A 26,844-nucleotide genomic window follows, 5' to 3' on the forward strand; every position below is an offset into this window, starting at 1 on the left:
GAGCAGGTGATTGTCCTGCTTCTGTCTAGGTTCCCGGCTTCTCCCTGCCTAATTGCAAACCCCGTGCTTTGCTACCATCACAGCTGCACCCACAATCCTCTGCTCTGGAGCCTGCAGTGATTCTGATCACTTTGTGGCCAACCCAAGGGTCCTCTGCCCACCTCAAGGCACACTGAGACTCCTTTCTCTTTCCTCTACGGGCTACGAGGGACAAAGCCTTCATCTCTTTCAGGAATCTCGGCTCCTCCCCTCCTGCTCCCTCTGCCCTCCACCCTCCATCTACCCTCATAGCCCTCAGTGTTCAAATCCCGAGGACCCCTCCTCTACCCTGCCCCACATTCTCCTCTGGGAGCCCCTTCTTGGCTCTCCATCAAGAGGGCCCACACCTGTTTCTCAGTACTTTCCTCCCCCAGATTCTCTCCACCGCATCTGCTTGGCTTTTGTGTCTGCATTTACACCTATATCTGCATGCTGGGGCATGTGCCTTCTCCCTCTTTGGGCAGAGAGAGTTGGTATGTCTTCCTTGCCCTTGCTAACCACTCCCCCCTCCTCCACCATCTCCCTGGCCTCCAGCTGCTAGTGCACAGGGCAAGTCTCTGCATTTACGGAGCCACTGAGGACAATGAGGCAGTGATGGATGATGAGGGGTGCCCCCTTAGAGAAAAACCAGCTCTGGTTCTCCATCTTATTTCTGAAAAAGAGTTTGTTGGATGCTTTTCAATTAAAAGCAGATGATTAATTCAGCTCTGGCCTTGTTCTGTCTTTGAACAATGGATAAATTCGTTTATGAAAAGAAATATTTTCATTTGTATTTCCATGTCACCTGTGACTTTCCCTGCCTTCCACCCTCAGCCCTGCCAGTTGGCAAGAAGAAGGTCGGCAAAGCTGCTGATAAGAGGAGTATAAAGAGGGCTTTAGTCCGTGCAAGAGGCCAGTGGGCTACTCCATTGGCAACATGCTGCACTTCCTGGTGTTCGAAACCCTGGTCCTTTACCGTAAGTGGATCATGTGGCCTGAGGTCTACAGGTAGGGGGACTTGGGCAGGAGGGTCAGCAAGACTTTCCTAAGCCCAGGCCAGCACCCTAATCCAGGGTGGGTGGGACTAGCAAAAACTTTACTCAGGTCTAGCAAAATCTTTACTCTCCTGGAGGCCGAGATAGAGTGGGTCAGGGCCACTGGTTACTCACGCCCCTCTGGGTGGCAGGTCCCCTGGCCACAAAGCAGAGAGAAGCCTCTTCTGGTAGTGAGGTGGGTCCCTGGGCTTCCCAACCACCCCCCATTGACAGGAAGACTTCCTTAGCAGGTACCTGGCTGGGGTGTGCACTGCAGGCCCTGCCCCCTGTAGAATCCTGCCAAAGCATTAGGGGGCTGGGGCGTCAAGGAGAGGGGGACTGTTCAGGCTAAGGGGTGATCTTGAGCCAGGAGGAGACCACAAGGAGCCTCTGGGGTCTAGCCTGGTGGTTTGAGAGAGGTCCCTCATAGCATGCCAGAGTTCTGGGAATACCTGGGGGAAATAGAAGGCACCCAGGGACCACTGCTTTCAAAAGGGGCTCAGAGAACTCACAGCTGGGCCCCCCCCATTCATGAGAGAGGAGCTGTGAATTTGCAGACAAGGCTAACATTCCTCAAAGCACAACCGCCACCCCCAACCCCTACCCCTGGCTGACCCCATGCTTAGTCATCACTCATTTTTCTTCTACCCCACAAAGGACACAGCACCCAGGACTTTCCGGAAACCAACGCCCGGGTAGTCTGAGGCTGGGAGGAATTCCTGGCCCTCTCAGGTGGGTGTTCCTTCCCAGCCCCAGACTTCCACCCAAATAAGAGTATGGTGCACGACGTGGAGTATCACGTGTGTCTGTGCATGTCCCTATCAACAAGCAGCTCTCCAACTGTCTAGGTTCTAGATTTTAAAGATGGATGGGATCAGGCTTAGGTGGTTTTCTAAACGCAAAGGCTTGGAGGAGGGGTTTTATATACCAACCACACTCCCTCTTCAAGGCACACACCCAAACACAAGATACATTTATATTCCCAGCAACAGCACTTGTGCCACACAAGAAAGACTGGGTGTCAGACATGCACCTGGGACTCCACATACCTTGAAACTCATGCGCACACCACTCCACACTGCGTGTATCACACATGCTTGCACGCATGTGCACACCACACATACACACACACACACACACACACACACACACACACACACACAACAGCATGCTGCTTAGTTGGCTATTTAAAGAGTTTCCACTTTCTTAACAGGGCAGCTGGGCCTGAATTTAGGCAATCTAAATGTGTAATCCTAGCAAATTAACAGGTGAAGATCCACACTTTGAGAGGAATCACTGCAATCAGAGTTAGATTTAGTTTACAAAAGTCTGAGCCCTAGTTTTCAGCAATAGAGCTATTACATAATATGAGGTGCTAGAGGAAGAGACAGGAACTGATAAAAATGAACATCCCAGCTGGGTGCGGTGGCTCACACCTGTAATCCCAGCACTTTGGGAGGCCAAGGTAGGTGGATCACCTGCAGTCAGAAGTTCAAGACCAGCCTGGCCAACATGGTGAAACCCCATCTCTACTAAAAATACAAAAATTAGCTGAGCATGGTGGCGGGCACCTGTAATCCCAGCTACTCGGAGGCTGAGGCAGGAGAATCACTTGAACCCAGGAGACAGAGCTTGCAGTGAGATGGAGTTTCGTTCTTGTTGCCCAGGCTGGAGTGCAATCTCAGCTCACTGCAACCTCTGCCTCCTGGGTTCAAGTGATTCTCCTGCCTGAGCCTCCCAAGTAGCTGGGATTACAGGCACAAGCCACCACACCCAGCTAATTTTGTATTTTTAGTAGAGATGGGTTTCACCATGTTGGCCAGGCTGGTCTGGAACTCCTGATCTCAGGTGAGCTGCCCCCCTCGGCCTCCCAAAGTGCTGGAATTATAGATGTGAGCCACTGCTCCTGGCCTCCCATTGGTATTTCTAAGTAGTATCTGAAGTGGAGAGACAGGAGATGTCTTGAAAACACTGAAGGCAGAGCTCTGGAGACCTCAGCCTGTGGGGCTTAGATGACAGACCAAACCTTTGGCTACAGTTCTTCTTTAAGAGAGAACAGAGATAGAAGGACCTGGGTTCTGGGTCCATTGCAACAACCTAGAGAAATAATGCCAAATACACCATATGCCTTTACTCCTCATCCATGTTCACAACAAACATTACCAAATGATGGAGCATCCCTTCCTGCTGATCCCAGAAACATCTACACACCCCTTTATCAATGCCACACTCCAGGTGGCCCCTATCAACCAATCAGTGGCAGTGGCAGGTCAGAAGAAACCTATTTGCCATCCCTCACCCAGAAAGAGAATGTTTTGAAGGACAGCAGGACTTTAAGGAGGTGACATGTAGTTTGAGGCAAAACCCTTTTTATTTAATTATTTTTAATTTTGTAGAGGTGGGGTCTCACTATGTTGCCGAGGCTGGTCTCCAGCTCCTAGGCTCAGTTGATTCTCCCACCTCAGCCTTCCACATGAGCCACTGTGTCTGACCCAGGACAAAACCTTTTGAGAAATACCAACCTATCCCTTCTTTCTTTCCTCTCCATCTAGATTTCCCTCCAGTACCGGTCTGGAGGTTCCTGGTATCACACCTGCGGAGGGACCCTCATCAGACAGAACTGGGTGATGACAGCTGCTCACTGTGTGGACTCGTAAGAAAAACAAACACCAGCTTTCCTGGGCCCCTGGAAGGGGAAGGGGAAGGGGAAGGGGAAGGGGAAGGGGAAGGGGAAGAGGCTGGGGCTGAGCCTTCTGAAGGATGACATAACTTTGACTTCTCAGGACAATACTTCTGGGGCTGGGCAGTAGCCCCCTTCCTGTTCAGGGGCCTGCCGGGAGGTAGTATGGTAAAAAGTACAAATTTTGGAGTCAGGCAGCCTCAAATTCAAATGTTGCTGCACCAAATTCTAGCTGTGTAGCTTTGGGCAACTATGCCCCCATTCTCTTATCTCTAAAAAGTGCTAATAACATTTACTTTGTAGAAATGTTGTGAGGATTGAGTCAGTATGTAAGTGTCTAGTCAACGTCTGAATGGTGACTATTTTTTCCTATTTGTCTTGGGCACTGGTTTTCACATTTGAGCATGTGTCAGCGTTACCTGGAAGGCACAGATTGCTGGGCCCCACCCAGCAGGGTTTCTGATTTGGTAGGTCTGGGGTGAGGCTTGATAATATGCATTTCTAACAAGTTTCCAGGTGATGCTCATACTGCTGGCCCAGGAACCATGCTTTAAGAACTACTAGCCTAGAAGTCAGCTGGGTGCGGTGGCTCACGTCTGTAATCCCAGCACTTTAGGAGGCCAAGGCGGGTGGATACCTGAGACCAGGGGTTCAAGACCAGCGTGACCAACATGGCGAAAACCCATCTCTACTAAAAATAAAAATATTAGCCAGGTGTGATGGCGAGTGCCTGTAATCCCAGCTACTTGGGAGGCTTAGGCAGAGAGAATTGCTTAAAACCCAGGAGGTGGAGGTTGCAGGGAGCTGAGATTGTGCCACTGCACTCCAGCCTGGGCAATAGAGTGAAACTCCCTCTCAAAAAAAAAAAAAGAACTACTAGCCTAGAAGTCTATGCTTCCCTCAAAATCTTGGTGGCTGAGAGCCATTATTTCATTTAAGCGCACTGTACTTCTCCCAGGTTACAAGACATCTTAAATTAAAAAAAATGAAAGATGGTTTTTCAACTTTTCTCTAAGTTGGGGAAAGAGAAGGTTTGAGTCCCCTGGATGATTCAGTGCTTCCTTCTCTCACTCCAGCTCATTGACTTTCCATGTGGTGGTTGGAGACCATAACCTGAGCCAGAACGATGGCACTGAACAGTACGTGAGTGTGCAGAAGATCGTGGCGCATCCATACTGGAACAGCAATAACGTGGCTACTGGGTAGGAGCAAGTCCAAGCTGGCCCTGGGCTGGGTAGTGGAGGGCTGACTGGCCAATAATTGGCTGCCTTCACCTGGTCTTTCAGAGGGCTGGAGGGATTGCACGGCCTGAAACCTAGTCCACGGCTCTTTGCCTGGCCTTTAGTTTAGGAGCCCAGCTGAGCCTGAGAGAGGGCACCAAGTCCTGGAGGAAGCGATCAGCTGGCTTGTTCATCCAGGAGGACTTTGAGAATTTAGGTTCTGGGCTGGGCATGGTGGCTCATGCCTGTAATCCCAACACAGGGAGGCCAAGGCGGGCAGACCACCTGAGGTCAGGAGTTTGAGACCAGCCTGACCAATATGGTGAAACTCTGTCTTTACTAAAAATGCAAAATAAAAAAAATTAGCCAGACATGATGGCATGTGCCTGTAATCCCAACTACTCAGGAGGCTGAGGCAGGAGAATCACTTGAACCCAGGAAGCAGAGGTTGCAGTGAGCCGAGATCATGCCACTGCACTCCAGCCTGGGTGACAGCATGAGATTCCGTCTCAAAAGAAAAAAAAATTGAGGTTCTGGAGGGCTTGAGAATCTTCGAAGATCTTTAGGATTTGTTGGGTCCAGGCTGGTTTGCACAGTTGTATTACCTAAAGCCCGTTCTCCGCAAATTTTAATGTTCTGTTTTCATGGGTTTTTAAAATTGTTATTTATTATTCATATTATAGAAAAGACTCCATCAGCAAAAGTAAATTTCCTAAAGTGAATCTTTTCATTATTATTATTATTTAAAGAGACAGGGTCTTGCCATGTTGCCCAGGCTGGTCTCGAACTCCTGTGCTCAAGCCATCCTCCTGCCTCGGCCTCCCACAGTGCTGGGATTACAGGCGTGAGCCATCGCGCCTGGCCCTAAAGTGAATCTGATTCGGGAAAATTGCAAGTTGAGTTGTAAACTTCTAGAAAAGAAATCGTTAAAACGGTGGTCAATTCTATAGCAGGTGGAGGTGGGGATGGGTTCAAGGAATTGGAATATTCTACTGAGCTTGTAGAGCCACTCAGCGTTTTACATTTTTCTTCTTTGAGAACTCTGCCACAAAGATCATGCCACTCTGCTCCTTTCAGATTCCCCCATTCTCTACTTCCCTGGGTTGCAAAGGTTGGAGCTAGGCTGCAATACCAAAGTCTCACCAGCAGATGCTGCTGATACACATAGAATGTTTACATGTTAAATTGTAATTGCTCTAGTTTGCGGTTTAGCAAGTGAGCCCCCTCCTTCTTCTTCAAAGTCATCAGTTTCCAATTCCACGGGGACACAAATGCATAGAGAGGGCTAGTGCTGACCGCAGGGAAGGGCTGATCCCATGAGTGAAAAGTCTCTTTCTCCTGCAGCTATGACATCGCCTTGCTGCGCCTGGCCCAGAGCTTTACCCTCAATAGCTACGTCCAGCTGGGTGTTCTGCCCCAGGAGGGAACTATCCTGGCTAACAACAGTCCCTGCTACATCACAGGCTGGGGCAGGACCAAGAGTAAGTAGCCTACATTGGCACCATCCACCACAAGGATCTTGATTAGGTAGCTGAGCTTTTAAAGGAACCATATATACATTAACTGATGCATCAAGCTAAGAATGGGCTGTGAAATAGTTGAGAGATTCATAGACTCAGAACTAAAAAAGACTTTACCACAAAGAATTTTTTTTAACCAGTCCCTCATTTTAAAAAATTATCTATTTATTTTGAGATAGGGTCTTACTCTGTTGCCCAGACTGCAACTTCCACTTCCTAGGCTCAAGTGATCCTCCCATCTCAGCCTCCTAAGTAGCTGGGACTATAGGCATGCACCACCACACTCTGTTGAAATGGACTCTCTCTGTCACCAGGCTGGAGTGCAGTGGCACAATCTCAGCTCACTGCAACCTCCACCTCCCAGGTTCAAATGATTCTCCTGCCTCAGCTTCGCAAGTAGCTTGGATGTGAGTCCATTGGGAAAAGCTGGAGCTAGGAGAGACACATGGTTCAAATCCTGCTTCTGATCTCAGTTCATTTAATGTTATTGTGGTCTAGTTTCTTTCTTTTTTGTTTTTCTTTCTATTATATGCAAATTTTTGGTGCTGCAAAAGAAGTAGCACTTGAATATAAATTTTCTCAGCAGGGCAATTTACTTCTATAAAAGGGTGCATCTCACAGATGGAGCAATGGTGAGTGCACACCCAAACAGGGGAGGGGAAGGGGATTCTTATCCCTGATGCAGGTAGTTCCTACTGCCGTGCTGTTCCCCTATTGGCTAGGGTTGGACTGCACAATCTAAGCAAATTCCAATTGGCTATTTTAAAAGGAGCAGAAGTATGAGCCAGAGTAGTAGGGTGAACAGTTTGGCAGGAAGGACAGTTACAGAACAGGTAACTAAAGGTGAATCAGGTGAAAGCAGGTGATCAGGGCAAGTCAGGATGAAGTAGATGACCAGCAGAATAGATGTGAACTACTGATTAGAACTGGTGGAAAAGGTTGTTTACTAAAACTATGAGAAAGTTAAACTTAAAATGGAGGACAAAGAACTGAACATACTGACATACTGATTCTTTGAAGAGAAATTTAGAACTCATTGTAACCAACATTCTTTCTTTCTTTTCTTCTTCTTCTTCTTTTTTTTTTTTTTAAACAGAGTCTCCCTCTGTAGCCCAGGCTGGAGTGCAGTGGCACGATCTTGGCTCACTGCAACCTTCACCTCCTGGGTTCAAGTGATTCTCCTGCCTCAGCCTCTCAAGTAGCTGGGATTACAGGCACCTGCCACCATACCCAGCTAATTTTTATATTTTTAGTAGAGATGGGGTTTCACCCTGTTGGCCAGGCTGGTCTCGAACTTCTGACCTCAAGTGATTCACCTCCTCAGCCTCCCAAAGTGCTGGGATTACAGGCGTGAGCTGGTAATCCAGCCCTGGTCCATTTTCTTGACCAATAACATGAGAGTTTTGTAACAGTCCAAATGAAAAGTGCAGAGGCTTTGAAAAGTCAAAAGAGCAAGATAAGGGAAAGATGCACCAAGCTCTTAAGAAATGGAAACAAACATGCACAATACCAGTTCTGCTCCATGGAGCTTGTCATTTAAGGAGGAAGCAGAACAGACCGATAAATCATCCACAAATAAGACCATTCCATGACCCAACTAAGTTATCCATGGGTGAGAAGCAGGAGTAGGGCTGGTGGCTTGGAGCCTAGGTACAGTAAGCAAGGCTGCCTCCCTGAGGGAAGGGAAGGGTCCTGTGTGGCCATATAAAGAGAGAAGACAGAAGGATCCACCACAAGCAACAGGTGGAGAGAAGGAGCGTGGCCTGAGTTCAGTTTTCACCAGAGTTTGGGAAGGTGTGGCAGCAGTGGAAGGTTCGTCCACTGGACAACATCTGGAGCTGACTGCCAATGCTATATGTCCTGTTCAGCCAATGGGCAGCTGGCCCAGACCCTGCAGCAGGCTTACCTGCCCTCTGTGGACTATGCCACCTGCTCCAGCTCCTCCTACTGGGGCTCCACTGTGAAGAACACCATGGTGTGTGCTGGTGGAGATGGAATTTGCTCTGGATGCCAGGTGAACACATGCAGAGGGTGTCAGATATCCCACCCCAGGTCCTGCCACTCTCTGCCTATCCCTCCACCCCTTTTCCTCACCTCCCTATTCCACACTTACTCTTGGACCTACACAGACTCAGGTTTCTACTCTGACGTGTAAGTGAGAATGATTCTGTGCTAGTAACCCTATACTCACAGAACCTCAAAGTTGAAAGGAGCCTTAAAATTGATCTCGCTCTATGCCCTCACTTCAAAGCTTGTACATGGCCCAACATTTGTATGTTGTTGTTGGTATATGTGTGTGATCTTAGAATTCGTTACCTAGATTTTTTTAACAATAGCGATGGAGCTGGGCCTGGAGGGGTGGTTGTGATGGTGTATAAGGCAGCACCCTGCCCCCCACCCACCTATCAGTCCAACTTCTCTTGCAGTTCCTCTACCACCATCCCTTTACCCCAGTGGTATTTCTGACATTATTGTACAGGTGAGTTTGATAGGGGAAAGTGCACAAAATAATTTTTTTTTGAGACAGTCTCTCTCTGTTGCCAGGCTGGAGTGCAGTGGTGTAATCTCAGCTCACTGCAGCCTCTGTCTCCCAGGTTCAAGGTTCAAGCAATTCTCCTGCCTCAGCCTCCCGAATAGCTGGGACTACAGGTGTGCAGTACCACACCCAGCTAATTTTTGTATTTTTAGTAGAGACAGGTTTTCACCATGTTGACCAGGATGGTCTTGATCTCCTAACCTCGTGATCCTCCCCCCTCAGGCTCCCAAAGTGCTGGGATTACAGGTGTGAGCCACCGTGCCCAGCCACAAAATAATTTTATAATAGCTTATTTGTAACAAATATAACCTTCTCCTATTTTGATGAGATCAATCAGCAATAAACCATCTTACAGATTTCTTTTATTATTATTTTTTAATATAGAGATGGGGTCTTGCTTTGTGGCCCAGGCTGGTCTCAGACTCTGGAGCTCAAGTGATCCTCCTGCTTCAGCCTCCCAAAATGCTGGGAATACAGGCGTGAGCCACCATGCCGCACCCCAGATTTCTTTTTTTTTTTTTTTTTTGAAGTGATATCTGCATGCCTATGTTTATTTATTTATTTTTTTAAATTTTTTATTGGATTATAGGTTTTGGGGTACATGAGCAGAGCATGCAAGACAGTTGCGTAGGTACACACATGGCAGTGTGCTTTGCTTTTCTTCTCCCCTTCACCCACATTTGGCATTTCTCCCCAGGCTATCCCTCCCCACCTCCCCCTCCCACTGGCCCTCCCCTTTTCCCCCCAATAGACCCCAGTGTTTAGTATTCCCCTTTCTGTGTCCATGTGTTCTCATTTTTCATCACCCACCTATGAGTGAGAATATGCGGTGTTTCATTTTCTGTTCTTGTGTCAGTTTGCTGAGGATGATGTTTTCCAGATTCATCCATGTCCCTACAAACGACACGAACTCATCATTTCTGATTGTTGCATAATATTCCATGGTGTATATGTGCCACATTTTTCCAATCCAGTCTATTATCAATGGGCATTTGGGTTGATTCCAGGTCTTTGCTATTGTAAACAGTGCTGCAATGAACATTCGTGTACATGTGTCCTTATAGTAGAACGATTTATAGTCTTTTGGATATATACCCAGTAATGGGATTGCTGGGTCAAATGGAATTTCTATTTCTAAGGCCTTGAGGAATCGCCACACTGTCTTCCACAATGGTTGAACTAATTTACACTCCCACCAACAGTGTAAAAGTGTTCCTTTTTCTCCACATCCTCTCCAGCATCTGTTGTCTCCAGATTTTTTAATGATCGCCATTCTAACTGGCGTGAGATGGTATCTCAATGTGGTTTTGATTTGCATCTCTCTGATGACCAGTGACGATGAGCATTTTTTCATATGATTGTTGGCCTCATATATGTCTTCTTTCGTAAAGTATCTGTTCATATCCTTTGCCCACTTTTGAATGGGCTTGTTTGTTTTTTTCCTGTCAATCTGCTTGAGTTGTTTGTAAATTCTGGATATCAGCCCTTTGTCATATGGGTAGACTGCGAAAATTTTTTCCCATTCTGTTGGTTGCCGATCCACTCTAGTGACTGTTTCTTTTGCCGTGCAGAAGCTGTGGAGTTTCATTAGGTCCCATTTGTCTATTTTGGCTTTTGTTGCCAATGCTCTTGGTGTTTTGTTCATGAAGTCCTTGCCTACTCCTATGTCCTGGATAGTTTTGCCTAGATTTCCTTCTAGGGTTTTTATGGTGCCAGGTCTTATGTTTAAGTCTTTAATCCATCTGGAGTTAATTTTAGTGTAAGGTGTCAGGAAGGGGTCCAGTTTCTGCTTTCTACACATGGCTAGCCAGTTTTCCCAACACCATTTGTTAAACATGGAATCCTTGCCCCATTGCTTGTTTTTGTCAGGTTTATCAAAGACTGTACAGTTGTATGTATGTTGTGTTGCCTCTGGTGCCTCTGTTTTGTTCCATTGGTCTATATCTCTGTTTTGGTACCAGTACCATGCTGTTTTGATTACTGTAGCCTTGTAGTATAGTTTGAAATCCGGTAGTGTGATGCCCCCCGCTGTGTTCTTTTTGCTTAGAATTGACTTGGCTATGCGGGCTCTCTTTTGGTTCCATATGAAGTTCATGGTGGTTTTTTCCAGTTCTGTGAAGAAAGTCAATGGTAGCTTGATGGGGATAGCGTTGATTCTGTAAATTACTTTGGGCAGTATAGCCATTTTCACGATATTAATTCTTCCTAACCATGAACATGGAATGTTTCTCCATCTGTTTGTGTCCTCTCTGATTTCGTTGAGCAGTGGTTTGTAGTTCTCCTTGAAGAGGTCCCTTACGTTCCTTGTGAGTTGTATTCCAAGGTATTTTATTCTTTTTGTAGCAATTGCGAATGGCAGTTCGCTCTTGATTTGGCTTTCTTTAAGTCTGTTATTGGTGTAGACGAATGCTTGTGATTTTTGCACATTGATTTTATATCCTGAGACTTTGCTGAAGTTGTTTATCAGTTTCAGGAGTTTTTGGGCTGAGGCGATGGGGTCTTCTAGGTATACTATCATGTCGTCTGCAAATAGAGACAATTTGGCTTCCACCTTTCCTATTTGAATACCCTTTATTTCTTTTTCTTGCCTGATTGCTCTGGCTAGAACTTCCAGTACTATATTGAATAGGAGTGGTGAGAGAGGGCATCCTTGTCTAGTACCAGATTTCAAAGGGAATGCTTCCAGTTTTTGCCCATTCAGTATGATATTGGCTGTTGGTTTGTCATAAATAGCTTTTATTACTTTGAGATACGTTCCATCGATACCAAGTTTATTGAGGGTTTTTAGCATAAAGGGCTGTTGAATTTTGTCAAATGCCTTCTCTGCGTCAATTGAGATAATCATGTGGTTTTTGTTTTTGGTTCTGTTTATGTGGTGAATTACATTTATAGACTTGCGTATGTTGAACCAGCCTTGCATCCCCGGGATGAATCCTACTTGATCATGATGAATAAGTTTTTTGATTTGCTGTTGCAATCGGCTTGCCAATATTTTATTGAAGATTTTTGCATCTATGTTCATCATGGATATTGGCCTGAAGTTTTCTTTTCTCGTTGGGTCTCTGCCGGGTTTTGGTATCAGGATGATGTTGGTCTCATAAAATGATTTGGGAAGGATTCCCTCTTTTTGGATTGTTTGAAATAGTTTTAGAAGGAATGGTACCAGCTCCTCCTTGTGTGTCTGGTAGAATTCGGCTGTGAACCCGTCTGGACCTGGGCTTTTTTTGTGAGGTAGGCTCTTAATTGCTGCCTTGATTTCAGACCTTGTTATTGGTCTATTCATAGTTTCAGCTTCCTCCTGGTTTAGGCTTGGGAGGACACAGGAGTCCAGGAATTTATCCATTTCTTCCAGGTTTACTAGTTTATGTGCATAGAGTTGTTTGTAATATTCTCTGATGATGGTTTGAATTTCTGTGGAATCTGTGGTGATTTCCCCTTTATCATTTTTTATTGCATCTATTTGGTTGTTCTCTCTTTTCTTTTTAATCAATCTGGCTAGTGGTCTGTCTATTTTGTTGATCTTTTCAAAAAACCAGCTCTTGGATTTATTGATTTTTTGAAGGGTTTTTCGTGTCTCAATCTCCTTCAGCTCAGCTCTGATCTTAGTAATTTCTTGTCTTCTGCTGGGTTTTGAGTTTTTTTGATCTTGCTCCTCTATCTCTTTCGATTTTGACGATAGGGTGTCAATTTTGGATCTCTCCATTCTCCTCATATGGGCACTTATTGCTATATACTTTCCTCTAGAGACTGCTTTAAATGTGTCCCAGAGGTTCTGGCACGTTGTGTCTTCATTCTCATTGGTTTCGAAGAACTTCTTTATTTCTGCCTTCATTTCGTTGTTTACCCAGTCAACATTCAAGAGCCAGTTGTTCAGTTTCCATGAAGCTGTGCGGTTCTGGGTCGGTTTCTGAATTCTGAGTTCTAACTTGATTGCATTATGGTCTGAGAGGCTGTTTGTTATGATTTCAGTTGTTTTGCATTTGTTGAGCAGTGCTTTACTTCCAATTATGTGGTCAATTTTAGAGTAGGTGTGATGTGGTGCTGAGAAGAATGTGTATTCTGTGGATTTGGGGTGGAGAGTTCTGTAAATGTCCACCAGGTTTGCTTGCTCCAGGTCTGAGTTCAAGCCCTGGGTATCCTTGTTGATTTTCTGTCTGGTTGATCTGTCTAGTATTGACAGTGGAGTGTTAAAGTCTCCCACTATTATTGTGTGGGAGTCTAAGTCCTTCTGTAAGTCATTAAGAACTTGCCTTATGTATCTGGGTGCTCCTGTGTTGGGTCCATATATGTTTAGGATCGTTAGCTCTTCTTGTTGTATCGATCCTTTTACCATTATGTAATGGCCTTCTTTGTCTCTTTTGATGTCTGTTGCTTTAAAGTCTATTTTATCAGAGATGAGAATTGTAACTCCTGCTTTTTTTTGCTTTCCATTAGCTTGGTAAATCTTCCTCCATCCCTTTATTTTGAGCCTTTGTGTATCCTTGCATGTGAGATGGGTTTCCTGGATACAGCACACTGATGGGTTTTGGATTTTTATCCAATTTGCCAGTCTGTGTCTTTTGATTGGTGCATTTAGTCCATTTACATTTAGGGTTAATATTGTTATGTGTGAATTTGATACTGCCATTTTGATTCTAAGTGGCTGTTTTGCCTGTTAGTTGTTGTAGATTCTTCATTATGTTGAAGCTCTTTAGCATTCAGTGTGATTTTGGAATGGCTGGTACTGATTGATCCTTTCTATGTGTAGTGCCTCTTTTAGGAGCTCTTGTAAAGCAGGCCTGGTGGTGACAAAATCTCTGAGTACTTGCTTGTTCGCAAAGGATTTTATTCTTCCTTCACTTCTGAAGCTCAGTTTGGCTGGATATGAAATTCTGGGTTGAAAGTTCTTTTCTTTAAGAATGTTGAATATTGGCCCCCACTCTCTTCTGGCTTGTAGTGTTTCTGCCGAGAGATCTGCTGTGAGTCTGATGGGCTTCCCTTTGTGGGTGACCCGACCTTTCTCTCTGGCTGCCCTTAGTATTCTCTCCTTTATTTCAACCCTGTTGAATCTGACGATTATGTGCCTTGGGGTTGCTCTTCTTGCGGAATATCTTTGTGGTGTTCTCTGTATTTCCTGCAATTGAGTGTTGGCTTGTCTTGCTAGGTAGGGGAAATTTTCCTGGATGATGTCCTGTAGAGTATTTTCCAGCTGGGATTCATTCTCTTCGTCCCCTTCTGGTACACCTATCAAACGTAGGTTAGGTCTTTTCACATAGTCCCACATTTCTTGGAGACTTTGTTCATTCCTTTTTGCGCTTTTTTCTCTGATCTTGGTTTCTCGTTTTATTTCATTGAGTTGGTCTTCGACTTCAGATATTCTTTCTTCTGCTTGGTCAATTCGGCTATTGAAACTTGCGTTTGCTTCGCGAAGTTCTCGTATTGTGTTTTTCAGCTCCTTTAATTCATTCATATTCCTCTCTAAGGTATCCATTCTTGTTATCATTTCCTCGAATCTTTTTTCAAATCTTTTTTCAAGGTTCTTAGTTTCTTTGCATTGATTTAATACATGATCTTTTAGCTCACAAAAGTTTCTCATTATCCATCTTCTGAAGTCTAATTCCGTCATTTCGTCACAGTCATTCTCCGTCCAGCTTTGTTCCCTTGCTGGTGAGGAGTTTTGGTCCTTTCTAGGAGGCGATGTGTTCTGGTTTCGGGTGTTTTCCTCCTTTTTGCGCTGGTTTCTTCCCATCTTTGTGGATTTGTCCGCTGGTCGTCTGCGTAGTTGCTGACTTTTCGTTTGGGTCTCTGAGTGGACACCCAGAATGTTGATGATGAAGTATTTCTGTTGCTTGGTTTTCCTTCTACCAGTCTAGCCCCTTCGCTGTACGACTGTTGAGGTCCGCTCCAGACCCTGCTTGTCTGGGGTGCACCTCTAGTAGCCGTGGCACAGCGAGGGATGCTACCAGTTTCTTTTTCTGCTCTCTTTGTCCCAGGATGATGCCTGCCTAATGACAGTCTTTTGGATATAGAGGGGTCAGGGAGCTGCTTGAGGAGACAGTTTGTACTTTATAGGGGTTTAATTGCTGAGCTGTGCACTCTGTTGTTCATTCAGGGCTGTTAGGCTGCTATGTTTGATTCTGCTGCAACACAGCTCATTAAACAACCCTTTTTTTTTTTCTCAAATGCTCTGTGTTGAGGGGTTTGGGCTTTATTTTTGGATGTCTGATCAGGTGTCCTGCCCAGCTCAAAGGCAGACTAGCCACTGTTTGGCTGCCGAGGCTCCGCCCTGCTGTTGTGTGATTCGCGCTGTTCCTGCCGGCTCTGCTGTGGTCTCCGCCACGCCCTGCGGCGGAGTCTCTTCGTTGTAGTGTGTTGCCTCAGCAACGGCAGGCTGCGTCAGCAGTGGGCGTGTATCTCAGTTGGGGCGGGTTGCCTCGGCAACGGCTGGCTGCCTCAGCAGTGGGCGTGTATATCAGTTGGGGCAGGTTGCCTCCATCGTGGTGGACGCCCCTCCCCCACAGAGCCTCTCGGACCGTCTGCCCGGGATAGTTTGAAATCGCGGTTTTGTTCGTCCCACTGGGTATCCCAAACAATCTGTCCCTGCAATCCCCTGGGCTGGGCTACTGTGCAAGTCTTGTTCAGTCTCAAGTCCAGCCCTCTCAAGTCTCAGGTTGCCGGTTCAACAAGGCACCCGAACAAGCGCGCCCTGTGGGGATTGCTGGGTAGGGCCGGCCGCCGCCGCCCCGGCTGCCGGCTTCGCCAGGCAGACCTACTGCCTGGCGTCCCGTGTCTTTTTATACTTGGGAGTTTCCCCGTTCTGTGGGCAACAAAGATCAGTCTGGAAATGCAGCACTGACTCACCGTTTGCGAATTCAACGCGGGCTCCAATCCTGGGTTGTTCTCACAGCGCCATCTTGAGTCCCCTCACCCCAGATTTCTTAATGCAGTTTAACAACTGTTCATTATATATCTACTATATGCCAGGCATTGTGCTAAGTGCTAAGGATACAAAGATGTATCAAACAGCATCAAGTAAAGGAACTAGAGGAGCAGGCATACAATAGAATATTGTAATACCATGTGGTTAAGTGTTCATAATAAGATGTACACCGCCCAAGCGTAGGTACTCACCTCTACCTACTGGAGCCAGAAAAGACCCACCTTCGCGAAGAAAGTAAAAGCTGTAGTGGGTCTTGATGGGTAGATGGGAATAGGCTAGGCCAAAATGAGAAAAGACATTCAGAGGGAGGGAATAGCATGAATGAAGGCATGGGGCCAAGAAGCAACCCAGAGTACATGGAGAATTATGGGCCATGCCCTAAGGCTAGAGTAGAGCAGAGGCTGGAGGCCCACAAGCCAAATCTAGCCCACTGCTTGTTTTTGTATGGCCCATGAGCTTAGAATGGTTATTATATTTCTATTTATATATATATATATATACACACACACACACACACACACATACATGTGTGTGTGTGTGTGTGTGTGTGTGTTTCTTTTTCTTTTTTCTGAGACGGAGTCTTACTCTGTCACCCAGGCTGAAGTGCAGTGACAGAATCTCAGCTTACTGCAACCTGCACCTCCCGGGTGCAAGCAATTCTCCTGCCTCAGTCTCCTGAGTAACTGGGATTACAGGCACACACCATCATGCCCGGCTAATTTTTATATTTTTAGTAAAGATGGGGTTTCACCATGTTGGCCAGGCTGCTCTCTAACTGGCTGGTCTCAAACTCCTGACCTTGTGATCTGCCCGCCTTAGCCTCCCAAAGTGCTGGGATTACAGGTGTGTGCCACCATGCCCGGCCATTTTTTTTTTTTTTTGAGACAGGTTCTCTCTCTGTTACCCAGGCTAGAGTACAATTGTGCCATCACTGCAACCCCCACCTCCTGGGCTCAAGTAAGTCTCCCACCTCAGCCTCCCTAGTAGCTGGGACTACAGGCACACACCACCACGCCCAGCTATTTTTTGTATTTTTGGTAGAAACAGGGTTTCACCATGTTGCCCAGGCTGGGATTATTACATTTATTAATGGTAAGGGAAAAAATCAGAAGAATAATATGTCATAACACATGAAAACTATTTAAAATTTCTGTGCCCATCAATAACATTTCATTGGAATACAGTCACAGTTGCTCATTTACAAATTGTTTATGGCTGCTTCTTTTTTTTTTTGAAAAGACAATGTCTGGCTCCCATCGCTGAGGCTAAAGGGCAGTGGGGCCATCTTGGTTCACTGCAGCCTCAACTTCCTAGGCTTAAATTATCCTCCTACCTCAGCCTCCCAAGTAGCTAGGCCCACAGGCACATCCATCACATCCAGCTAATTTTGTTTGTTTGTTTTTGGTAGTGACAAGGTCTTACTGTGTTGCCCAGGCTGGTCTTGAACTCCTGGCCTCAAGCGATCCTTCTGCCTTGGCCCCCTAGAGTGCTGGGAACATCAGTGTGAGGCACCATGCACAGCCTATGGCTGCTTTTGTACTACAACACAAAGTCGTTGCAACCAATACTGTATGGCCTGCAAGGCCTGAAATATGTTCTATTTGGCCCTTAACAAGAGGTTTGCTGACCCCTGGGCTAAAGCAGAAGCTACCACCATATTAGGAAATGTCAGGAGATAAGACTAGAGAGCCAAGCAAGAGCACAACTCAGGGCTTCAAATGCCATGCTTGGGGACATATACTGTATCTCTTGGGCATCGGGAAGCCATTGAAGACCTCCAAACAGGAGACTAGCACAACCAGATTCACCTTTTAGAAGTGTTCTCTAGGCATGCTTTTGAAGAGGGCAAGAGAGGCAGGGAGACTGCCTAGGGATCTATTGCAATGATCTAGGCAAGAAATTTGGAAGAAGTTTGCCTGAATTAAGGCAGTGATGATAGGAACCAGAGGAGAGAAGGAGGAGGATCTAGAACAACAGCCAAACAACTGGTGTAAGTGATTTGTGGGAGAGCGTTGCTGCCTTAAATGAGGCAAGATTTACAGGATTTGACAGAGAGGATGATGAATGAGTTTGGTTCTGGACAAGCTTTGTCTGAGATCCCAGCGGGACATTCAGGTATAGCAACTGGTGAGATTTTTTTTTTTTTTTTTTTTTGCAAAGCACAGTGGCTCACACCTGTAATCCCAGCACTTTGGGAGGCCGAGGCGGGCAGTTCAGCTGAGGTCAGGAGTTCAAGACCAGCCTGACCAACACGGAGAAACCCCGTCTCTACTAAAAATACAAAAAAATTAGCCAGGCATGGTGGCATATGTACCTAATCCCAGCTACTCAGGAAGCTGAGGCAGGATAATCGCCTGAACCCTGGAGGCAGAGGCAGAGGCTGAGATGGTGTCACTGCACCCCAGCCAAGACAACAAGAGTGAAACTCCGTCTCCCTCTGTCGCCCAGGCTGGAGTGCAGTGGTGCAATCTCAGCTAACTGCCACCTCCACCTCCCGGGTTCTAGCAATTCTATTGCCTCAACCTCCTAAGTAGCTGGATTACAGGCATGTGCCACCACATCTGGCTAATTTTTGTATTTTTAGAGATGGGGTTTCCCCATGTTGGCCAGGCTAGTCTCAAACTCCTGACCTCAGCCTCCCTAAGTGCTGGGATTACAGGCATAAGCCACCGTGCCCGGCCAAGAAGTTAGAAAGAAAAAGTGGAGCCTAAGGGAAGAGCTGGGCTAGAGATACCCACTGAGAACAAATCAGATCCCATCTCAGGGAAAAACTATACAATGAGAAAAGAGCAGTGGGTTGGGAAAGAACTGTCAGAACATAAATAGTTGAGTGTTTTGGGAATGGGTGGACGACAGAGAAACTACTAGGATCTAAGAAAGGAGAAGTAGATGTGAGATAAACACCAGATAATAAGGGTGTTACGAAATCTCAGGAAGTAATGACAGATATCACATAATACACAATTCAGCCAGAAGCCACAGTAGATAAGAGCTGAAAGTGGCCACTTTGGCAATTGTATCCTTGGCAAGAGCAGTTTCAGTGGAGTGGTGAGGGCAGAGGCTTGTTTGAAGGGTAAGGAATAAAGAGGCAACAAGAAATATAACCGGCTGGGTGTAGTGACTCATGCCTGTTATCCCAACATTTTGACAGACTGAGGCAGGATAGCTTGAGCCCAGGAGTTAGAGACCAGCCTGGCAAACATAGGAGACAACATCTCTACACGAATTTTAAAAAGTAGCTGGATGTGGTGGTATGCACCTGTAGCCTCAGCTACTTGGCAGGCTGAGGTGGGAAGATCACTTGAGCTGAGGAGTTTGAGGCTGCAGTGAGCTATGGATCACACCACTGCACTCCAGCCTGGGCAACAGAGTGAAACCCTGTCTCAAAGGAAGAAAAAAAAGAGAACAAAAAAAGTCTGGTAGCTTTAAGGACAGCAAGTCATGGAAGGGGTGCATCTTTTAAGGGAAGAAAATTGGCCAGGCACGGTGGCTCAAACCTGTAATCCCAACACTTTGGGAGGCCAAGATGGGCAGATCACAAAGTCAGGAGTTCAAGACCAGCCTGGCCAGCATGGTGAAACCCCGTCTCTATTAAAAATACAAAAAATTAGCCGGGCACGGTGGCAGGCACCTGTAATCCCAGCTACTCAGGAGGTTGAGGCAGGAGAATTGCTTGAACCTGGGAGGTGGAAGTTACAATGAGCTGAGATCATGCCACTGCACTCCAGCCTGGAGAGGGAGACTCGGTCTCAAAAAAAGAGAAAAAAATTGGGTGGATAAATACGCAGAGAGGAAAGAATCCTGTAGAGTCAAAGAGGAGAAGAAAAAGATGGAACCAAGAGCACAGATGGAGCTGGCTCTGAACAGGAAGAGGGATATCAGATGTGCACAGAGACATGGAAAAGTCTGCAGGATTTGGTGGCCGGGCGTTGGCAGGTGTTCTACATTATTGCTTCTAGTTACTCATGAACTGGGAGGAGTCAACTTGACTGCTGAAAATAAAGGGGCAAGGGTTGTATGTGTCTGGAATAGTTAATGTGAATGGGAGGGTTGTCCTCCAAGATGTTGCTAATTGGCTGAGCATGGAGACTACACAATGAGCACATGGGTATATGATTCACTCTGTTTTACTCAAAGACTCAGTTTTCCTTTGTGATTGGGGTAAAAGGACAGGATTGCAGATCAACTGCAAGGTCCAGAGTAGATGGAGAGAGAGAAGCTGGCAGGAAGCTGACAGGCTGGCTGAAATTATAAAATGAAAGGATTAAAGGCTTTTTGTGTGTGTGAATGCAAAGAACCATGGACATAAAGTGACCAATTCATCCTAGTTTGCCCTAAACTTTCCTGGTATTAACATTTAAAACTCCTGTATCTGGCCGGGCGCGGTGGCTCACACCTGTAATCCCAGCACTTTGGGAGGCGGAGGCGGGTGGATCACAAGGTCAGGAGTTCGAGACCAGCCTGGCCAATATGGTGAAACCCTGTCTCTACTAAAAATATAAAAATTAGGGCATGGTGGTGGGTGCCTGTAGTCCCAGCTACTTGGTAGGCTGAGGCAGGAGAATTGCTTGAACTTGGGAGGCAAAGGTTACAGTGAGCCGAGATAGGGCCACTGCACTCCAGCCTGGGTGACAGAGTGAGACAACATCTCAAACGAAACAAAACAAAACTCCTGTATCCCAGGGACTCTGCATGGGGAAAATAGAGAGACTAATGCATAATGCAACCTCTTCTAGGGCCTTATCAGCCAGCTTCACCTACAACCTCCTAAGATACAGCCTTTCTGCATGAATACACACGCCTGTGCTCTCCCTTAAGCCTTGAGCTCTAAAAAACGAGTACTTTTCTTCTGGCTGCCATTCCAAATTGACAGTTCTCAGAGGCAGTTTTGTCCCCAGGTCCGACCCCACTGGCGTTTTCCAAATAGTCTGTCTTCTGGATTTTCAGAGTTCTGGATCTCCAACCCTTCTCCTCAGAGTGGATTCACTTAGAACCTCCCATTTCAATCAGCTCATTCCCACTGAGTTCTTTTGCAACTCTTCCTTCAGCTCTAAAATCCTCAGCCACTCCCTCCATCTCTCCAAAAGTTTGGTCTCTTTTCAGGTCAATTAGCACAAGATGATAGTATTATATATAATTCATTTCTCTGTCATTCCTCTAGCCCCTGAAATACTCTCAAATCCCTAATAGAATTTAGGTGGAAGAGATTTAAATTGTTTTGAATACAATAATCTAAAGAAAACATACTTTCCTAAACAGCAGTCGGAGTGGAGTACAGGTAGTTTCACTTTAAAATAATTACCCCTGGCTGGGCACAGTGGCTCATGCCTGTGATCCCAGCTCATTGGTAGATTGAGGTGGGAGGATCACTTAAGCTCAGGAGTTAGAGATTAGCCTCAGTAACATAGGGAGACCCTGTCTCTGCAACAATTTAAAAAATTAGTCAGGCGAGGTGGTGCACACTGTGGTCCCAGCTACTTGGGATACTGAAGTGGGAGGATTGCTTGAGCACAGGAGATTGAGACTGCAGTGAGCTATGGTCATACCACTGCACTCCAGCCTGGGCAGTCTCTGTCTTTGAAAAAACAAACAAGGCAGTGGCTCACGCCTGCAACTCCAGTACTTTGAGAGGCTGAAGCGGGCAGATCACCTGAGGTTGGGAGTTTGAGACCAGCCTGACCAACATGGAGAACTCTTGTCTCTACTAAAAGTACAAAATTAGCTGCCAGGCAAGGTGGCTCATGCCTGTCATCCCAGCTACTTGGGAGGCTGAGGCAGGACAACTGCTTGAACCCAGGAGGCAGAGGTTGTAGTGAGCCAAGATCAGGCCATTGCTCTCCAGCATGGGCAACAAGAGCAAGACTCTGTCTCAAAAAAAAAAAAAACCCAACAACAAAAAACAGCTGGGTTCGGTGACTCATGCCTATAATCCCAGCACTTTGGGAGGCTGAGGCGGTGGATCACCTGAGGTCAGGAATTCAAGACTAGCCTGACTGACATGGAGAAACCCCATCTCTACTAAAAATACAAAATTATCTAGGCATGGTGGCACAAACCTGTAATCCCAGCTACTTGGGAGACTGAGGCAGGAGAATTGCTTGAACCTGAGAGGCGGCGGTTGCATTGAGCCGAGATCATGCCATTATACTCCAGCCTGGGCAATAAGAGCAAAATTCCGTCTCAAAAAAAAAAAAATTATCAAAGTGTGTGGGCACTAGTCCCAGCTACTCAGGAGGCTGAGGCAGGAGAATTACTTGAACCTGGGAGGCGGAGGTTGCAGTGAGCGAAGATGACACTACTGCACTCCAGCCTGAGCAACCGAACGAGATTCCGTCTCAAAACAAAACACACAAACACACACACACACAATTATCCCAATTTGAAATTTTGGTCTCTTTCCCTAATTCTTTTTTAAGTTTTACGTTTGTTTGTTTTTGTTTGGTTGGTTGCTTGTTTTTGAGACAGTCTTGCTCTGTCACCCAGGCTGGAGTGTAGTGGTGCAATCCCAGCTCACTGCAACCTCCTCCTGGGTTCAAACAATTCTTGTGCCTCAGCCTCCTGAGTAGCTGGGATGACAAGCATGTGCCACCATACTTGGCTAATTTTATTTTATATTTTTAGTAGAGTCAGGGTTTCCCTATGTTGGCCAGGCTAGTCTCAAACTTCTGGCCTCACGTGATCTGCCCACCTCAGCTTCCCAAAGTGCTGGGATTACAGGTGTAAGCCACAACACCTGGCCCCAAGTCTTACTTTTTATTGAAGTTTAAATTGGCAAATAAGATTATGGGTCTCAATAATGGAAAAGAATAGCTACTCTAGTTCTCCCACCCTACAGGAGGCCACTTTCAACTCTTCAGCTAATTCTTTTGGTGTCTACCTCTATATCTTTAAAATTACATACTTACATTGCTATTTTTCAGTTCAGACATTATGGCAGATGTGAATCTCTTTCTTTTTTAGATACACATACCTGTCTCCCAAGCATGACATTTTCTGGTCACCATTTCAACCTCTCAAAATATTTTGGTTAGATCAATATTCAGTATTCACTATGATTATATAAAATGCTATTTACAACTGAATCATGTAATATAATATATAATATATTCTAGGTTTACTTTTCTATAATAATATAATATATTCTAGGTTTACTTTTCATTTGCTGCATAACTGTTTTTGTTTGTTTGTTTTTAAGAGATATGTTCTTACTCTGTCACCCAGGCTGGAATGCATTAGCACAATCACAGCTCACTTCAGCCTTGAATTCCTGGGCTCAAACAGTCCTCCCACCTCAGTCTCCTGAGTAGCCAGGAATACAGGCACATGCCACCACACTCAGCTGATTTTTTTTATAGAGATAGGGGTCTTGCTTTGTAGCCCAGGCTGGTCTCCAAACTCCTGGCTTTAACTTCAGCAATCCTTCTCCCTTATACTCCCGAAGTGCTGGGATTGTGGTCATAAACCACCATGGTCAGCCCTTGCTGCACTACTTTTTAAATTTTCCATGTTAATAATTGTCTTTTTCATTTGCTTAATATAGTCATTTTTTCATTAATTCAACCTTACACACTCTCCACTAATTGGTTAAGTGACCTGTATCATCTTCTCTTGACCTAGTAGTCTGTATGGATCTATTTGCATTGATTGTGAAGGACACTTAATAGGTGGGTTTTCCTGGAAACTCCAGATGTTTGATTCAGAAAATGTTGTTTATTTGTGATCTCCTCCCACGCCATTTTTACTTTTCTCTTTCTAGAATTTGTTATTCACATGTTTACCTCCTAATGTGGTCCTCTTCTTGTCTCTATATTTTGTTATGTTCCAACTCTTCCAGTCTCTCATTTCTAAATCTATCAGATTTATAATTTCCAAAGGCTCGTTTTGCTTTCTGAACGATCTATTTAGTAGCATGTTGTTCTTGTATCATGGATGCATATTAGTCATGGTTTTTTTGTTTGTTTGTTTTTGAGATGGAGTATCGCTCTGTTGTCCAGGCTAGAGTACAGTGGTGCGATCTCAGCTCATTGCAACCTCCAGATCCTGGGTTCAAGTGATTCTACCTCAGCCTCCCAAGTAGCTGGGATTACAGGCATGTGCCACAAGCCCAGCTAGTTTTTGTATTTTTAGTAGAGACGGGGTTTCACCATGTTGGCCAGGCTAGTCTTGAACTCCTGACCTCAGGTGATCTACCCACCTTGGCCTCCCAAAGTGCTGAGATTACAGGCGTGAGCCACCACTCCTGGCCTATTATATTAGTCCTGGTTTTATTGCTTGTTTTCTTCTCCCTGCATAGTCTTGGCTGTCTGTGTGTGTGTGTGTGTGTGTGTGTGTGTGTGTGTGTGTGTGTGATGGAGTCTCACTCCGTCACCAAGCTGGAGTGCAGTGGCGCAATGTCGGCTCACTGCAACCTCTGCCTCCCGGGTTCAAGCAATTCTCCTGCCTCAGCCTCCCAAGTAGCTAGGACTACAGGTATATGCTACCACACCCAGCTAATTTTTGTATTTTGAGTAGAGACGGGGTTTCACCATGTTGGCCAGATGGTCTCGATCTCTTGACCTCATGATCCGCCCGCTTTGGCCTCCCAAAGTGCTCGGGATTACAGATGTGAGCCACCACGCCCAGCCAGTTGCCTTCATTTTTTATTTAGCTCCTTGTCTCTTTGTTTCAATCTTTATTTTTATATTAGAGGCATTCTTTAGATGTTTGGTGATCCTTAACCATCTGCTTTTATTTCACAGTGGGGGTGGTATTTTTACCCAGAGTGGGTGGGCTGGTTGGTAGCTCTGAGCCTTCAGTGGGGTTCATCAACAGTGGATTCTCTGTCAGGTGATCTGGCTAGGCCATTTTAGTGGAGGACCTCCAATGTCAGTGTCTTTAGGTCTTTCCTCTTGGCTGTTCAGATTTTCCAGAGAAGTATTTTCCCATTTTATGTGTGGCATTATGGACCTGGCATTCTGGAAGCTGAGTAAGAAGGGAGGCAAGATCATATTCCATACATCCAGGTTGCCCTGATTGAGCACATAGCCTAGTACATCACTTTACATTCCAGTTTAGTTTAGCGTGTGTTGACTACCAAGTCTAAATACTTGGTCTAATTATACCCATTGGTCTAAATGCTGGGGATAAAGAAATTATTAGATGGTCTAAATGCTGGGTATAAAGAAATTATTAGAATGCCCTATTTTTGCCAGTCTACATTCAATTTAAGCCAATAAAAGCGATTGAACTTTAGATGTTTAAAGTTCTATGCTAGTGTGGCGAGGAAAGATCTTAGTAGGAGTTTCTGTCTCAGGAAGTCCATAGACATGCGTGGGAGGTAGAAACAAATTATGAAACCAAAATACAAGGCAGAACATGAAATAAGTGCAGCAAAAGAGAAGAAGTACTGTGGTTGTTTAGAAAGGAAGAAGAGATTCATTTTGATTGTGGGGACATGAAGGAAGTGGAGATTTGCATGGGAGCTTTAAAACTGTACAGAATTTCACAAGCAGAGATGGGGGGTGGGCGGAGTGTGAGCAAAAGCCCAAAGATCTGGAGTTTTAGGACTCTGCTTCTCCTCCCTGCAGGGTGATTCTGGAGGCCCTCTGCATTGCTTGGTAAATGGCAGGTATTCTGTCCACGGAGTGACCAGCTTTGTATCTAGCCAGGGCTGTAATGTCTCAAGGAAGCCTACAGTCTTCACCCGGGTCTCTGCTTACATCTCCTGGATAAATAATGTGAGTCCTCTCAAATGATGGTTTGAAATGGGGTCACCTGGAGACCCACACACTGGCTGGGTTGGGGAACAAAAGTAACTGGGCAAGCCATCATCTTCCTTATCATATTTGTGTGTTTACTCCCTTCCCTTCCTTCCGTAGTGTACCTTCCCTCAATAACGCTGCCATCTGAATTCCCTCCCTTCCATATATCCACAGAGCAGTTGTCACTGTATTGTTTACTGCTTAGGGTAAGACAATGGCAACATCAAATCTGAACCAGGGACATATCAGTGCCTTCCTAAGTCAAAGCCCAGGGAAATCAGGTTCAGAAAGGCCTGCGTGCTCCTGGGCAAGGGAAGGAGGCACCAACCTCCTCTCCCACAAGGTCTTTCTAAGGACACTATGAGAATTTGCTCTAACTTTTTTTTTTTTTTTTTTGAGACAGAGTCTCACTCTGTCACTCAGGCTGGAGTACAGTGGAGTAATCTCGGTTCACTGCAGCCTCTGTGTCCTGGGTTCAAGTGATTCTCCTGCCTCAGCCTCCCAAGTAGCTGGGATTGTAGGCATGCAACACCACACCCAGCTAATTTATTTATTTTTTATTTTTTAGTAAAGATGAGGTTTCACCATGTTGGTTAGGCTGTTCTCAAACTCCTGACCTCAGGTGATCCACCCACCACCCAAAGTGCTGGGATTACAGGCATGAGCCACTGTCCCTGGCCTGCTCTAATTTTTGAAAGTGATTTTACCACTTTAATACTTGAGAGTTAGGTGAGACTCTGCCTACACTGACCTGGTGGAAAGGCCACACAGTACATTTCACTGTGTCCTCCACCCTTCAAACACATTCTGGAGCCTTGTGCATTAATCATGGCTCATGGCCATTTCAAGGTCTGTCCTTGCCACTGTGTTCTGGGTATGTACCTGTAACACTGAGCTGTCCTATCACAGTTGAGGTTGACTTCCTTCCTCCCTGTCCCCGACATCTCAACTTCCCATAAACCCAGTACAAAACCATACTTCACTGGGAGCCCTGGGGAGACAAGAAAGGATGTAGGCAGGAGTTACTAACTGTGGACATTAACTGTGTTTCCTTCAGGTCATTGCCTCCAACTGAACAATTTCCTGAGTCCAATGACCTTCCCAAAATGGTTCTTAGATCTGCAACAGGACTTGTGATCAACAAGTAAAAAACATTCTAAAAGAAAATAAAACAAGA

At 45.7% G+C, this 26,844-nt stretch overlaps 1 protein-coding gene across 1 annotated transcript; it reads left to right on the top strand.

Moving 5' to 3' along the window:
* Nucleotides 1-933: 933 nt before the first annotated feature.
* CELA1 (chymotrypsin like elastase 1) lies at nucleotides 934-26,844 on the top strand. Its single transcript, XM_017976591.3, is given in 9 exon segments — nucleotides 934-995; nucleotides 1,710-1,752; nucleotides 1,754-1,784; nucleotides 3,605-3,705; nucleotides 4,809-4,934; nucleotides 6,297-6,433; nucleotides 8,341-8,486; nucleotides 25,494-25,643; nucleotides 26,725-26,844. Coding segments are annotated over 9 exon segments (792 nt in total). The 5' UTR covers nucleotides 934-955; the 3' UTR covers nucleotides 26,743-26,844.

The sequence above is a fragment of the Callithrix jacchus genome, chromosome 9, assembly GCF_049354715.1.
Source record: "Callithrix jacchus isolate 240 chromosome 9, calJac240_pri, whole genome shotgun sequence".
Classification (NCBI taxonomy): Eukaryota; Metazoa; Chordata; class Mammalia; order Primates; family Cebidae; genus Callithrix; species Callithrix jacchus.